Source organism: Lolium perenne, chromosome 6 (genome assembly GCF_019359855.2).
Source record: "Lolium perenne isolate Kyuss_39 chromosome 6, Kyuss_2.0, whole genome shotgun sequence".
NCBI classification, from domain to species: Eukaryota; Viridiplantae; Streptophyta; class Magnoliopsida; order Poales; family Poaceae; genus Lolium; species Lolium perenne.
This window is the reverse complement of record NC_067249.2, coordinates 143,605,244-143,619,451: the sequence shown is the minus strand read 5'-3', so window position 1 is coordinate 143,619,451 and position 14,208 is coordinate 143,605,244. Positions and strand designations below refer to the sequence as shown.

Sequence of the window (14,208 nt, the reverse complement as noted above, 5' to 3'; positions counted from 1 at the left end):
GGCTTCTATGCTAATGACGGGCCATGTAGATAGAAGAAAGCACTTCTACTCCCGGTGCTCCTCCCCTGGGAAAATTCTAGACGCGTTAAACACAATAACGGTGAAGATCTTTTCCTACCGGTTTGTAAGCGAGGGCGCGATCACAATTTTTAGTGTAGGTCCACCGTCCGTATAGCCCTGTACATGCCCGTATGACCCGCGTTGTGTTGTACCTCGTTTTTGTACGTATCTACGGAGATGTTGCTCACGTGACTTTTTTTTTCTTACGATATGTACACATATTGTATCAATATAGATGGTATACATGGGCTGGATATGGGTTTCGGCGAACCCAACACACAAAAAAAGCCCAACTATAACTCTTCAACTTCGTTTAAGGGGAGCACCTGAGCAGCCCTCAGAAGAGGAATAAGGGACGTATGCGGATGCGCTTGTTGTGTTCGCCAACGGGCATTTCGAGCCCTTGCAAGCGCCGTTTCAAGAAAAATGTGTTTCGGGCATCATGTGTGGACGGGCTAATAGTTCATGCATCGTGCTGGAGTCAGCATTTTCAGCTTGGACCACCACAGGGCTGGATCGTGCAGGAAAAACAGCCTCCCAAAATCTCGACATTGAATTCTCAAAAAAAAAAATCTCGACATTGACTTCGACGGCCGCGGATGATCCACTCACTGACTCACTGCACGCACCCCGGGGAATGGCACATGCCCGGATCAGAATAGATGGCCGAAAGGCAACTGTGCACAATTATAGAACACTGTCAATGCGTAGTATATTAACCACCACACTACCACTAGTAGACACTAGTGTAGCAGCTCACGGAGTTACAGTTGTCACATGCCATGGGCAGTATGAAACATGGAAACCTTTCCCGATCCTTCCCTCAGGGCGCCTCCAAACTCCAAAGCCAAACGTAATCGGACGCGTAACGAGCGTTTGCGGTGGATGATTGGAAATATGTATCTCTATCTTAATTTAGTGCTCCGACGCATAATGATCGAGCGGTCCGCCAAGACGTAAATGTAGCCCATATTTGCATTTTGGATGCATCTGTGCGGACACTGCACGGCCGCGCCGAGTGACCGCTCGTTTCTCCCATGAACCCACCTGGCATTGGGTACGAGGCCTGTTTAAAGCGCACCGCTTCAACGGTCTTCGTTTCCACATCTTTGCAGTAGCCTTCACCATCAATGGTGTCGCCTCGCTTTCTGCAAGCGCACTAGGCCTAGCGGGCGGCGGCTAGCCTTCCGTGCCACCATCAATTGCATCGTGTTCCTCGCGCGAAAGGCGACCATCATCATCCATGCCATCGCCCACACCACCGCCATCCTCCAGTCCCACAACCACCACTGCGAGCCGCATTACCATGGGGAAGAAGAAGAACGACTTCAAAGCGCCAGACAGCGGCGTGAAGAAGGAGGCGCAACCGAACAGGTGCCGGTCGTCGTTGACATGGTGCGGTTGATGCACGAAAACTGATGCCCTGCGGCAACTGGCGGGACGTACACCTGCCGGGTGCCTGTCCCATCCGTGCTCGCACCGACTCCGCCTATGATGTCGACTACTATCGAGGGCTTACCTAGCGCCGGATCGAGACGAACCTGAGGAGGAAGGCATGATTCCTTGGCGACCGGGACTACCCGTTCGGTCCGCCTTCGCCGCATGTACGCCCTGTTGTGCCACGTCAAAGACGACAGACGTCCCTTCCTACGCCTCCCCGGGATGACGCCGCACTTGCCTACTACGATGAGGATGCCAAGGACGACAGCGACGACTTCGTCCACAACGTCTTGCACGACTGGCAGTCGGCCATGGAGGAGGGCCGGGAGTTCCAGCTGCCGGTCACGATGGCCAACGATGAGATCGCGAGGCTCGGCATCCTTGTGTCGGAGGTGCCGCACGCGCCTCTGCCGCTGCCCCGGTACGCCACCGACTTAATGCCGGAAGGCCTCACGGAAGATGAGCCCCTCGAACGGGCGCTGCAGAACTCGGCCCCACACCTGCCACCTTTTTAATCCATGGGTTGCACCAGCTGCTCCACCTCCACCACCGGTGTATGCTCCACTGGCCGCCAACTGGTCGTGGGAAATTCCGGAATTCGTCGTGATCGACGACGAGGACAAGCAGTAGGCTAGGATAGCTGGCGCTACATGGACCTTTTAGTTTTTTCATTTCCTTCATTCTTTATGTAAATTATGTTTTTCTCGACTGAAAAATCTTTTAAAAATTATGTCGGGCCGCTAGGTAGCCCAGGCGTAAACGGACGGGCGGTCGAATCTAACCATTTGAGCCGATGTAGGCGGTCTATCTGTGAGTCGGTTGGCCGAGTGGAGATGTCTCATGTCACGCCCCACCGTGCTGGACTGCTGGCTGCTACTCCATGAAGACGGAGAGAGAAGAAGATGGCCATTAAAGTTGCAAGGTGAGACAGTCGGTGTGGTCGGTGTCTGGGCTGCCAAGCTCCAAATGGGAACGCCCTCTTTTTCCACAGGCAAATGCAAGCGGCAGCGGTAGCAGCCAAGCCCCACCACGCTAGCATACACGATCGAGCAGAGCCAAAAGGTGAAGGAGCTGACAACATACCGTAAGATTGAGAGAAAATAGAACGAGGGGTGGGAGAGGAAATTAAGGGGAAAGGGTCACCCCACCACCGCCGGTAGGGGCAACGTTCCCTCCACTAACGCCTACGGACGATGCTGCACCTGCACCGCGAGAGAGAGAATGGAATGATGAACCGACGGATTAATTACAACAAGTTTATGTAACACGCCTTAACCACCCGACGATTAAATAAAGTTATAACAGGTTCAAGAGCATATTTACGACTTCTACCGCCAGCTGCTGGGCTCCACCGAGGCTAGGGTGTGCTCGCTGGACCCTAATGCTTGGGGTGAGGAGACAAGGGTCTCGTTGGATGAAAATGCAGAGGTGATGCGCACATACTCGGAGGCTGAACTCGACTGCCTGCTGCAAGATATGAAGACTGACACGGCCCCGGGCCCTGACGGCTTCCCGGTTAGCTTCTTCAAGAAGTTCTGGCCACTGGTCAAGATGGGGGTTTTGCATATCATCAATGATTTCCTCCTTGGCAGGATTGACATTGCTCGTCTCAACTTTGGGGTGCTTGCTCTGATACCAAAGGTCCCCGGGGCGGACCAGATCACTCAATTCCGTCCAATCGCTCTTATCAATGTGATTTTCAAATTTGTCTCTAAGGCGGTGGCTACTAAGCTGGACCCCATTGCGAACAGAGTCATTAGTCCCAACCAAACAGCGTTTATCAAGGGTCGCTTTATCCTTGATGGGGTGTTGGCCCTGCACGAACTGGTTCACGAAGTTAAGTCAAAGAAAGAGGCGTGTGTGCTGCTTAAGCTAGATTTCGAGAAAGCCTACGACAGGGTTAATTGGGATTTCCTCACGGAGGTCTTTGCGTTGCAAAGGTTTTGATCTTTGGGGTGGTTCACCGCATCTCCCAGCTGGTGGCGGGAGGCCAGACTGCGATCTCGATCAATGGGGAGATCGGGCCCTTCTTCCGGAACAAGCGGGGAGTGCGGCAGGGAGACCCACTCTCCCCGCTTCTTTTTAACTTCATGGCGGAGGCGCTCTCAGTTATTCTGTCCAAGGCAAACGAAGCTGGGCACATTGCCGGGATCGCCCCTCACCTGATTCCTGGGGGAATCACGCATCTCCAATACGCCGATGATACTATCATCATGATCCAAGACGACGACGTGCAATTGGCTAACCTTAAGTTCATCTTGCTCTGCTTCGAAGACATGTCGGGACTCAAGATTAATTACCACAAATCCGAGGTGATAGTCATGGGGACTTCCCCGGAGCGCCAGCAGACTGTGGCAGATAAGCTGAATTGCAAGTTGGGTGAGTTCCCTTTTATCTACCTAGGGCTCCCGATTTCGGATAGGAGGCTGACGATGGAACAGTGGTTGTTCCTCGTTAGAAAGCTGGCGGCTAGAGTGGAACCCTGGTGGGGTAAGTTTATGTCGTCAGGGGGGCGTCTAATCTTATCCAACACCTGCTTAGACAACCTCCCCACGTTTGCCATGGGCCTCTTTTTGCTCCAAGACGGTATTCACGCCAAATTCGACACTCATAGAGCCAAATTCTACTGGGAAGGGGTGGGCACCAAAAGGAAGTACCACCTTGTCAATTGGCCAGCTGTTTGCAGACCCAAGGCGGTCGGAGGCTTGGGGCTGGTCAACTCGAGACTCAAGAATATTGCCCTGATGCTCAAGTGGGTGTGGAAATTGTACCAAGGGGGCGATCAACTCTGGAAAAGGATCATCAACGCTAAGTACCTAAGATCGAACGATTTCTACGCCTCCACGGGAGTGAGGGCTCCCAGTTCTGGCGTAGCTTACACGAGAATCAAACATTTGTTCAAACTTGGGGCCGGACAACTGCGTCCGTGATGGCACACGCACGAGCTTACGGATGGACGAGATGGGCGGGTGACAGGCCTACGAAAGACAGGTTCCCAGCCCTGTTTAGTATCGCTCTAGATCGGATGGAGTCCGTTGCTCGGTGTGTACCAGGTTGGAGCCGATGCGTTTCCGTAGACAGTGCCTCACGGAGCTCACGGGTGACCACGGCGAGCTTATTGCCTTGATTGGATCAACCACTCTCTCCCGGGGGCCGGGATACGGTTTCGTGGCTCTTGGAGGAGAATGGGATTTACTCGGTGAAATCCATGTATGCCCGCTTGTCGCGCGGGCGACGATTGCTCATTTCAAGGATGTTTGGGCCGCTAAGATTCCGCTAAAGATCCGCATCTTCTCCTGGCGGTTGGTGCTTGACCGCCTTCCTTCTAGCTCCAACATCCTATCCGGACATGGTCGGGTAATGGAAAGTGCGCCACTGTGTGGAGAGATGGAGGCTGAGACCATATTTTCTTCGGGTGCTCTACGGCGAGGTTCGCTGGAGCGTCATTAGGGAGATCCTGGGTTGTAGCTGGTGCCCAGCCTCTTTTCCCCAATTCTTTGCGATTATCTCCAACTTTGCTGGTAGAGCTAGGCGGACGATCTGGTGCCTGTTCATTGCACAATCTTGGGCCTTATGGGTGATTAGAAATAAGCTTACTATGGAGTCTAAACTTATCCGACACCCAGCTGATGTTACCTTTAAAACTATGTTATTTATGCAGCACTGGCTCGGCGTGGCAAAGCCAGCGGACCGTCCCTGGCTTAGGTGGTTGATCGCGGCGCTAAGAAGCATCCATGCCCAGCTCATTCCTGCGGATCCGTGAAGCTCGAATCGTGATGCTGGTGCCGGACATCTACCCCTGTCTAGTCGTTTTGGGTTCTCGGTCTGTTAGGGGAGGCCGACCCCGTTATGTTCCTTCGTTGGCTAAGCTGTATGCCGCAGCATGTAATAACTATGTCTGAACCTTGCGGGGCTTTATTAATTTAAAGTCGGGCACCTAGTGCCTTTTATCTAAAACAGGCGCCGCGCACTGCACCCTGTAATAATCCCTATTTCGTCCCCGTCTTCTTCCTCTCTACAGGAGGACGGACAGGGCGAGCGCGCCCGCCATTATTGCGGCCCTTCCACACGCGTGCATGCACGCTGCGGCCATCATCTCCTCACGAGGGCCCTGAGCATCATCATTTATACTCTGCCGTGAGCACCAGCCGCCACTAGACAAGAACACACAGAGACAGAGCCAAAGCGAGCACCAGAGAGAACCAAGAGGAGAGAGCAGAGAGACAGAGCCAAAGCGAGCAGCAGAGACAGAGAGAGCAGGGCAAGAGTAGAAAGGAGAGAGCAGGGAGGATCGGTCTCTCTCTCTCTCTCTCTCTCTCTCTCTCTCTCTCTCTCTCTCGTCGGAGCGAGCCATGGAGCAGTACGAGGTGGTGGAGCAGATCGGCCGGGGCGCCTACGGCACCGCCTACCTCGTCCTCCACAAGCCCGACAAGAAGCGCTACGTCATGAAGAAAATCAGGCTCTCCAAGCAGAACGACAAGTTCCAGCGGACCGCATACCAGGAGGTAACAATTCTCAGCTCCTCGACCCCTCCTCAGCCACGAAATTCCACACCCACTTCAAGAGCAGCAGTCTCCTGAGTTTGCCTCTTTCTGAAGCTCTTTTCGCCTCGCTGTCCTGCGCAGATGTCTCTCATGGCCAGCCTCAGCAACCCCTACATCGTCGAGTACAAGGACGGATGGGTCGACGAGGTACTACTGCAAACTCTATTGTATTCCACCCCACCAAATTCGGGGTAGAAACTTTTAATTGCGATGTTTCTGCTCTAGGCCGAGACTCAATTTTCTTGTGTGTGGTTGCAATAACAGGGGACCTCCGTCTGCATCGTCACCAGCTACTGCGAAGGAGGCGACATGTAAGCTCTTGCTGCTGCAGTTCCCCTCCTAGTGTACTATGCTTTCCGGTGAGCTAAGTTACCAACTTTGACCTCTTTACAGGGCGCAGAGGATCAAGAAGGCCAGAGGCGTCCTCTTCTCTGAAGAGGTGAGTAACAACACTGGTGGAACCACATGAAAGAATGGCACTAGTGTTTAGTGCCTCGTTACACACACCTGCAATATTTGTTCAGGGTTCAGAGAATTTACTTACTGCGTGTTTGGTGTCATGTGCAGAGGGTGTGCCGGTGGTTCACGCAGTTGCTCTTGGCTCTCGACTACCTGCACTGCAACCGGGTGCTCCACCGGGACCTCAAGGTAATACTAATAACACTCTCCAATCTCCATGGATTTATCCGGACCATCGCCTAAGATTTCCCCGTGTCCTGTTGGATTGCAGTGTTCCAACATCCTGTTAACCAAGGATAACAACATACGGCTCAGTAAGATATCTACGTGCTCAATTTCTACACATTCATTTCTCAGACGAAAGTATCTGACATGTGTACTCATTCTCTCTTGGAACAGCTGATTTCGGGTTAGCGAAATTACTCATGGAGGACCTTGCTTCATCGGTACGGCTCAACCCTCTCCCACTGTATTCATGTAAATGTAATTGGCACAACAAATTCAGTCGTTCACAATCATATGCCCGTTGTGTATAATCACAGGACCATGGAATGCACAAGCATAACCATGATTCATGTAAAAAACTTTAATTTCCCTTATCATCATTCCACTCATATGTTTTGTATCTTCACTCACATTATCTACGACAGTTGAAAGCAAATTGACTGTAAAATCAGGATAAATGTTCTTGAAAATAAGGAACAGCATTTCAGTATGTTTCAAACAAGTGCACAGGCCAAGTAAAATGTATCAACTAATATATCACGGGCAAGCTAGACTCTGAGTCTCACTTATCGTATCTTGGAGTTTATGTTTTTCAGGTTGTAGGAACCCCAAACTACATGTGCCCAGAAATATTTGCGGACATACCTTACGGTTACAAATCTGATATATGGTCACTTGGTGAGCTCCCTGTACTATTATTTCTTTTCAAGTCACCACTATAGTCTTCTGTGATAATGCTTGACAGAATTAAACAGCTGCTCAAAAATCGTGCTTTGTTTTTTCCTGTCAGGTTGCTGCATGTTTGAGATTTTAGCACACCGCTCTGCGTTCAAAGCGACAGTCAGTGCTTACACAACACAATGCTTTTAATACTCCCTCAATGACAAATATAGCGGCTATTAGTTTTTTGTAAGTCAGACTTTGTAGAGTTTGACTATGTTTATAATAAAAAATATCAGCATATACAATACCAGATAAATATAATATAAAATATATTTTGTGGTGCATCTAATGACATTGATTTGGTATTATGAATGTTGATATTTTTCTCTATAAACTTGGTCAACATTTACAAAGTTTGACTTACGAAAAACTAATATGCACTATGTTTTGACATTGAGGGAGTACACTACTTCAGTTTTGATTTATATGAGTTGGCAACTGATGAAAATACTACTGTATTTTTTATTTGTGAAGGACATGGCAACATTAGTCAACAAAATAAACAGATCTTCAATATCTCCAATGCCCCCAATATACTCATCGTCACTGTGAGTAACTCATTTTAAATGACCGCTCGGTACTGCAAATTGACTTTATTTTTACACAGTTAAGTAATCTTTCACAGGAAGCAGATAGTGAAGAGTATGCTAAGAAAAAATCCAGAGCATAGACCAACTGTAAGTACCAGAAACTTTGTTCAAAAGTTTTAACCGAAGGCGCCGATACATGAATAACATGCAAAGTTAAATGTAAATTTTACAGGCTGGAGAGCTATTGAGGCACCCATATTTGCTTCCCTATGTGGCTGAATCATCCAACTGCTCCCCAATCTACCTTCCAATAAAGCCCACCAAGAGTAACCTGGGAGACAAGCAGTCAAGAAGGCCAAGTGGCGGCAGAAAGAGTGGCGGAAAAGCCAACGGATCCAACGAAGCATTACAAACAGCAGCAGAGCAAACTATGGACAGATCGGCAAACAACTCAGATCTATCAACTGCTGGTACCCAGGATGCCTGCATTTTGCAAATACCAGTGGATCCTGAAACCGGAAACAGCGAACAGCAACGGACGGACGTTTTATCACTTCAACATACAGAGGAGAACTTGACAGCAACAAGTGATCGACAGATTGATGAGACAATACGTCTTAAAACTATCAGAACCCGCAGTTCAGTAGAGGCTGCCCCAGCTAACAGTGCAAGTCAAGAGCTTAACGAGGCACCGATACCAAAAGAGGAACTGACTATTGGAGTAGTGCAAGAGCAACGAAAGGATGTGAAGACACCACGGTCTTGTCAAGGAACAAAACCAGGCATGTGTGATGTAGATGCTGGTACAGAAGAATCATCACCAGTGAGCACTCTGAAATTACGAAGTGCAGATAGCACACCTGCCGAGTTTGATCATCTGAACGTTGTGCAGCAGAGAGCTGATGCTCTGGAGTCCCTTCTTGAGATTTGTGCAAAGCTCTTGGAGCAGGAACGGCTAGATGAGCTGGCAGGTATTCTTAAGCCGTTTGGAGAAGGAGCTGTGTCGTCTAGAGAGACAGCAATATGGCTGACGAAAAGTCTGATGACTCCAAAATTTGGAGGGTCCCCAAAACATGTGTAGTGGAAAGAATTTGACGGTCTTGCACGCATATATCGCCATATATCGCCAACATACTCGTATAAATAACATCCTCTGATTCAGCGCTATAAAATGTGTGTGAGAAACAGCTACGTAATTAAGAGAAGTGTTGACATGGTTAACGGCATGATGGCCAGTCAACAAGGCTTCCATTCCAGGCTGCTTGCCCCCAAGACATAGTTTTCGCTCCAGCGTGTTAAGTTTCTTTCAATGTTGAAAAATTCTACGCAGCTCCTATAAGATTCGCAGAGACCACAGCTGTCCTGCTTACAGTAGCTCCACTATTACTTCTTCCGATCTGTGAGTCGTCACTATAACTCCAACTTCCAGTTCATGTTAACCGATGCAAACACATATGCTAGCCACAGGTGCCTCTTCCGCTCTCCTCCTGCTGCTGCTCATCGTTGCCACCGAGGCCACCATACTAAACATCACCAACCGATGCTCCTACACCGTGTGGCCAGCCACTTTGCCCGTGGGCGGGGGCGCAAGGTCACTCGAGTCCGGGCAGGTGTGGACACTGGATGTGCCCGCCGGCATAACCGGGTGCCTCTGGGCGCGCACGGGATGCTGGTTTAGCAGCAACGGCAAAGGGTCATGCAAAACGGGCGACTGCGGGGGTGATTTTGCCTGCAATATCTCAGGTAAGCCACCCTACACTGTTGTCGAGATCAAAACTAGCAGCCCACAAAACCTGTTCGACATCTCTCTTGTCGACGGCTTCAATGTACCCATGGAAATCCTGCCGGTGCCGGTGCAAGGAGAGAAAGAGTGCAGCAAGGGACTGCGGTGCGCGGCAAACATCACGTCGCAGTGCCCAGAGGAGATGAAGGTGCCCGGGGGTTGCAACAACACATGCACCACCGGAACTGGCTCCAGCAACTGCACCTACTCAGGCTTCTTTAAGCGGATGTGCCCAGACGCGTACAGCCGCCTCTCAGATGATTCTGCTACGCATTCTTGCCCAGCGGGCACCAAGTATCAGGTCATCTTCTGTCCCCCAATGAACCTAACGATTTCGCCTGCAGCTGCTCGTGCTGGTCAAAGGACCAGAGTCAGACCGACAATCGTTGCTATTGCCATTGGAGCTAGTGTAGGCAGCGTTATATTGGTGGCCGTGCTGTTCACAATCACTTCCTATATACGTACACGAAGAGCACAATGGAAGCACCAGCTGACGGAGGAAGAGCATGAGTTTGGTGGGGAGCTACAAGGAACACCCATGAGGTTCACGTTTCAACAGCTAAAGGTAGCAACTGAGCAGTTCACTGATAAATTGGGGAAGGAGGATTTGGGTCTGTTTTCAAGGGACAATTTGGGGAGGGCAGTATTGCAGTAAAACGTTTGGATCGAGCTGGCCAGGGAAAACGAGAATTTTCAGCAGAGGTTCAGACAATCGGCAGCATCCATCACATCAATCTGGTGAGATTGATTGGTTTCTGTGCAGAAAAATCTCATAGGCTCTTGGTATACGAGTATATGCCGAGAGGATCCTTGGACAGGTGGATCTACCGTCGACATGACAATAATGCTCCTCCTCTGGGTTGGAGCACACGATGCAAGATCATTACACAAATAGCTAAGGGCCTCTCTTATCTTCATGAGGAATGCACAAAAATAATTGCTCATTTGGATGTCAAACCACAAAATATCCTATTAGATGACAACTACAATGCAAAACTTTCTGATTTTGGACTGTGCAAGCTCATCGATAGGGATATAAGCCAAGTGGTTACTAGAATGAGAGGCACACCTGGATATTTAGCTCCTGAATGGTTGACTTCACAGATCACCGAGAAGGCCGATATCTACAGCTTTGGTGTTGTGGTCATGGAAGTCTCAGCGGAAGAAAGAACATCGACACCTCCCGATCAGAAGAGAGCATCCATCTCATTACCCTACTGGAAGAAAAGGTGAAGTGCGATAACTTGGTAGATTTGATTGACAAGAACGGTAACGACATGCAAGCACACAAGCATGATGTAATTCAAATGATGAAACTCGCGATGTGGTGCTTACAGATTGATTGCAAAAGAAGACCTATGATGTCCGAGGTAGTGAAGGTCTTGGAAGGCACCATGAATGTAGAAAGAAATATTGATCATAACTTTGCTGCAACAAATCAAGCGACTTTTGGCATTGCCGGAAATGTGACATCCTCAGTTCCACCTCTAGCTTCACATGTATCAGGGCCCAGGTGAATGGGACACTCCTGCAATATAGATAGTTAGATTATGATCAAGCAATTTTTCTATGTAAAGGAAAAGTCATGATCAGTCGTATTTTGTCAAATTACAATAATCGAAAACCCTTTACCTTCAGTTAATGTGATTTTTATTGCTTTGTTCAGTTATCTGTGAAAGGCAAATCTGTTTCGAGTTATTATATTGGAAACTTGAGAGCAGTAGCATGTTTAAGAATGTCCCTACAATATAAGATATCAAGTAGGTAAACTAATGGTTGAGCATGCGAATTAGTACCTTCTAGACGCAGCCTGAGCTCTCCCACCCCCAACCTGTAGCCCCGCCGCCGACGAGCCCCGATGGTAGGTCCTCTCCCCGCGCCCTAATCCAGCCTAACCTCCACCAGCTCCGCTGCCGTCGAGCCCCGCCGGCCGCCGCCCTTCCCCACGCGCCCAGCCCTTCTTGCTCCGCCCCATGTCGAGCTCCGACACCAGCTCCCGCTCCGGCGGCCTCCGCCGTCAGCGCTTCGCTGGGGAGGCCTCGAACGGCCGCTCCTACCGCGACGTCGCGAGCAGCTCGGCTTCCCCCAGCCCGGCGACTGCCGCCGCCGCTGCGCCCCACCCCCCCCCCCCCCCCCCCCCGCCCCCGCCGCCGGCCGGCCGCATCCCGGCGTCTGCGCGCATCGGCCCGCGCTCTGAGGTGCACCGCGTGAGCAACGCCCCGGTGGTTGACGCGGATGGCTTCCAAGAGCCCCGCCGTCGCCGCCGGTTCAGGCGTCCCCAGCGCTCCGCGGCTGCCCCGAGCCCGCCTCGCCTGCGACGCAGCCCCACCCCTGAGGAGGAAGGAGGCCTCTGCTTCCGCTGCCTGGATCCTGGCCACAGGGTCAGGGACTGCACGAGCGACGTCCGCTGCTGGATCTGCTTCGTCCTGGGCCACGAGTCCCGCCACTGCGAGACGCGCCGCCATGGTCGAGTCCCGCCACGCGCCGCCGGCAACCGTGCTCCAGGCACCACCTCCGCCAACGCACCTGCCCCAGAGCCCCGCAGAGGTCTCCGCAGCCCTCGCCGCCGCCTGCCCCGCGCACGGCCGTGGCCACGGCGGCGCCCCCAAGCCCGCCGCGCGTCATCATCTCGCGCTCGCTGGAGATGGAGGAGTCTGAGGCCACCCTCTCCCGCGCCATGGTGGCCTCCATCACCGGCACCAGGCCTGCTGTGACCGTCGACCAGGTGGCTCGCGTGCTCTACAACTCCTTCGGCCTGGAAGAAGGGGACTTTTTGGTGCACATCCATCACCCTGAAGACTTCCTGATCATCTTCTCTTCCACGCTCACCAAGAACCGCATCGCCGGCGACCACTTCATCAACGGTCCTGGTTTCACCCTCTCGCTGCGCCCTTGGTGCAAGCTTGCCCACGCCGGCTCAAGCAGGTTCGAGTACCGCGTCGAGCTCGCGCTCCGCGGCATCCCTGCTCAAGCTTGGCACCTCTCTACGGCAGAGCACCTCCTAGGGCCTTCTTGCTGGATCGAGAGGCTCCATCCCGGCACCCGCTCCCGCGCCGACCTTGCCACGTTTCGGCTCTCGGCGCGCACCCACGACCCTGCTTCCATCCGCACCCGCGCCATGCTTGAGATCGTCGAGCAGGTCCCTGCTCGCGTCCCTTCCCGTGCTCCATCCGTGGTCATCCTCACGTACCCCATCTCCATCGAGGTGATCCGCCCAGAGATTGACCGCGACGTCGCGGCTGCTGGCAACCCTGCCTCTGGTCAGGATGGTTCGGGCGGCGGGAACGGCGGAGGACGCGGAACCGGGCGCCAGAACCGCCGCCGTGGCAGGAAGCGCCGTCGCTCAGCCTCTGCGCCCCAAGGCAGGGCCGATGGCATGGCCGTCGACAGCCTTGGCTGGAGGGAGCCACGCTGCGCTCGCGCCGATGGGCTGGCCATCAACCGCTCCTGGACCTCCTCCACGGCGGCGCCACCGTCGCCGGCGCCGGAGAAGACCATGGCTCCATGGCCAGCTCGCCGCCAGTCCAAAAGTGGAAAGAGCAACAAGACAAGGCGCCGCAAAGGCAAAAGCAGGCCCAAAGCTGTGGCTGCCTCTGACCCCACCCTGCCCCCGACAGGATCTGTTGTGGCCTCACCAACGCCAGATGGCGCTCCCGCAGTGGATGCCACTCCCACCTCGCCTGCGGGTGGGGCCCCGGAGATTTCAAACTCTCCACTACGCGGCAGCCACGTCGACGAGTCTGAGGCTCCGGAGACTTCCTGCGCCGACAAAGACCAGTCCACTATCAGCGAGGTGCCAGACTCGCAGCCTATGGCCCCTTCTCCAGCGCATGGACCTGATCCCCTGTCGGGACAAAGTGGAGATTCGCCTGCTGCTGATCCCGAAGCAAGCTTGGACGCTCCTGCTGACCGGTCAGCGGGGCCAGTTCTTACCGTGCAGGACAAGGAAAATGATGCGTCCACTGATCCGTCTCCCGCCTCCACGTCGCCTGCGCGGGAAGTTTCTGGGCCAAACATGGGAGCACCCTCCGAGGCCCAGCCCACCAACTGTGACGGCCAGGCCCATCCAGCTGCTGCTCCTTATGCTTCTCCCCCGCACAGGCGCTACGCGTCGCCGCCGATCACCTTGCGCCGTTTGCGCCCTCGTCCTCATCAGTCATCCGCTTCCCCGACGCCACCGACGCCATGGACGCTGGGAGACTTCCTTGCCGCGGCCACCAAGCAACTATCTGTTGCCCTGCCCACCCCAGGAAGACGCCCACGCCGGCCAGCCCTCAACTTCTCGCCACGCCGGGGCCGCTCAGCTTCCATATGCAAGAGAGCTTCGATGGCTGCGCCGCCCACTGCAGAGCGCCGTGCCCAAGTCCAGCTCTTGCGCACGCTCGATATCGTTGGGGTGGATCAGGCGATCACGGCCACAGAGATGAAGCTGTACGATAGCATC

General features: G+C 52.9%; 1 protein-coding gene and 1 pseudogene across 1 annotated transcript; both read left to right on the top strand.

The window, feature by feature from the left end:
* Window positions 1-5,485: 5,485 nt before the first annotated feature.
* Window positions 5,486-9,085, top strand: LOC127307368 (serine/threonine-protein kinase Nek6). Its single transcript, XM_051338103.2, has 12 exons — window positions 5,486-6,005; window positions 6,126-6,191; window positions 6,309-6,355; window positions 6,438-6,483; window positions 6,612-6,692; window positions 6,775-6,817; window positions 6,903-6,949; window positions 7,325-7,406; window positions 7,519-7,568; window positions 7,926-7,999; window positions 8,077-8,128; window positions 8,214-9,085. Exons 1-12 carry the CDS (start codon window positions 5,853-5,855, stop codon window positions 9,060-9,062), a joined length of 1,590 nt encoding a protein of 529 aa, XP_051194063.1. The 5' UTR covers window positions 5,486-5,852; the 3' UTR covers window positions 9,063-9,085.
* Window positions 9,086-9,322: 237 nt separating this feature from the next.
* LOC127307367 (G-type lectin S-receptor-like serine/threonine-protein kinase SD2-5) lies at window positions 9,323-11,406 on the top strand (annotated as a pseudogene).
* The last annotated feature ends 2,802 nt before the right edge of the window (window positions 11,407-14,208 follow it).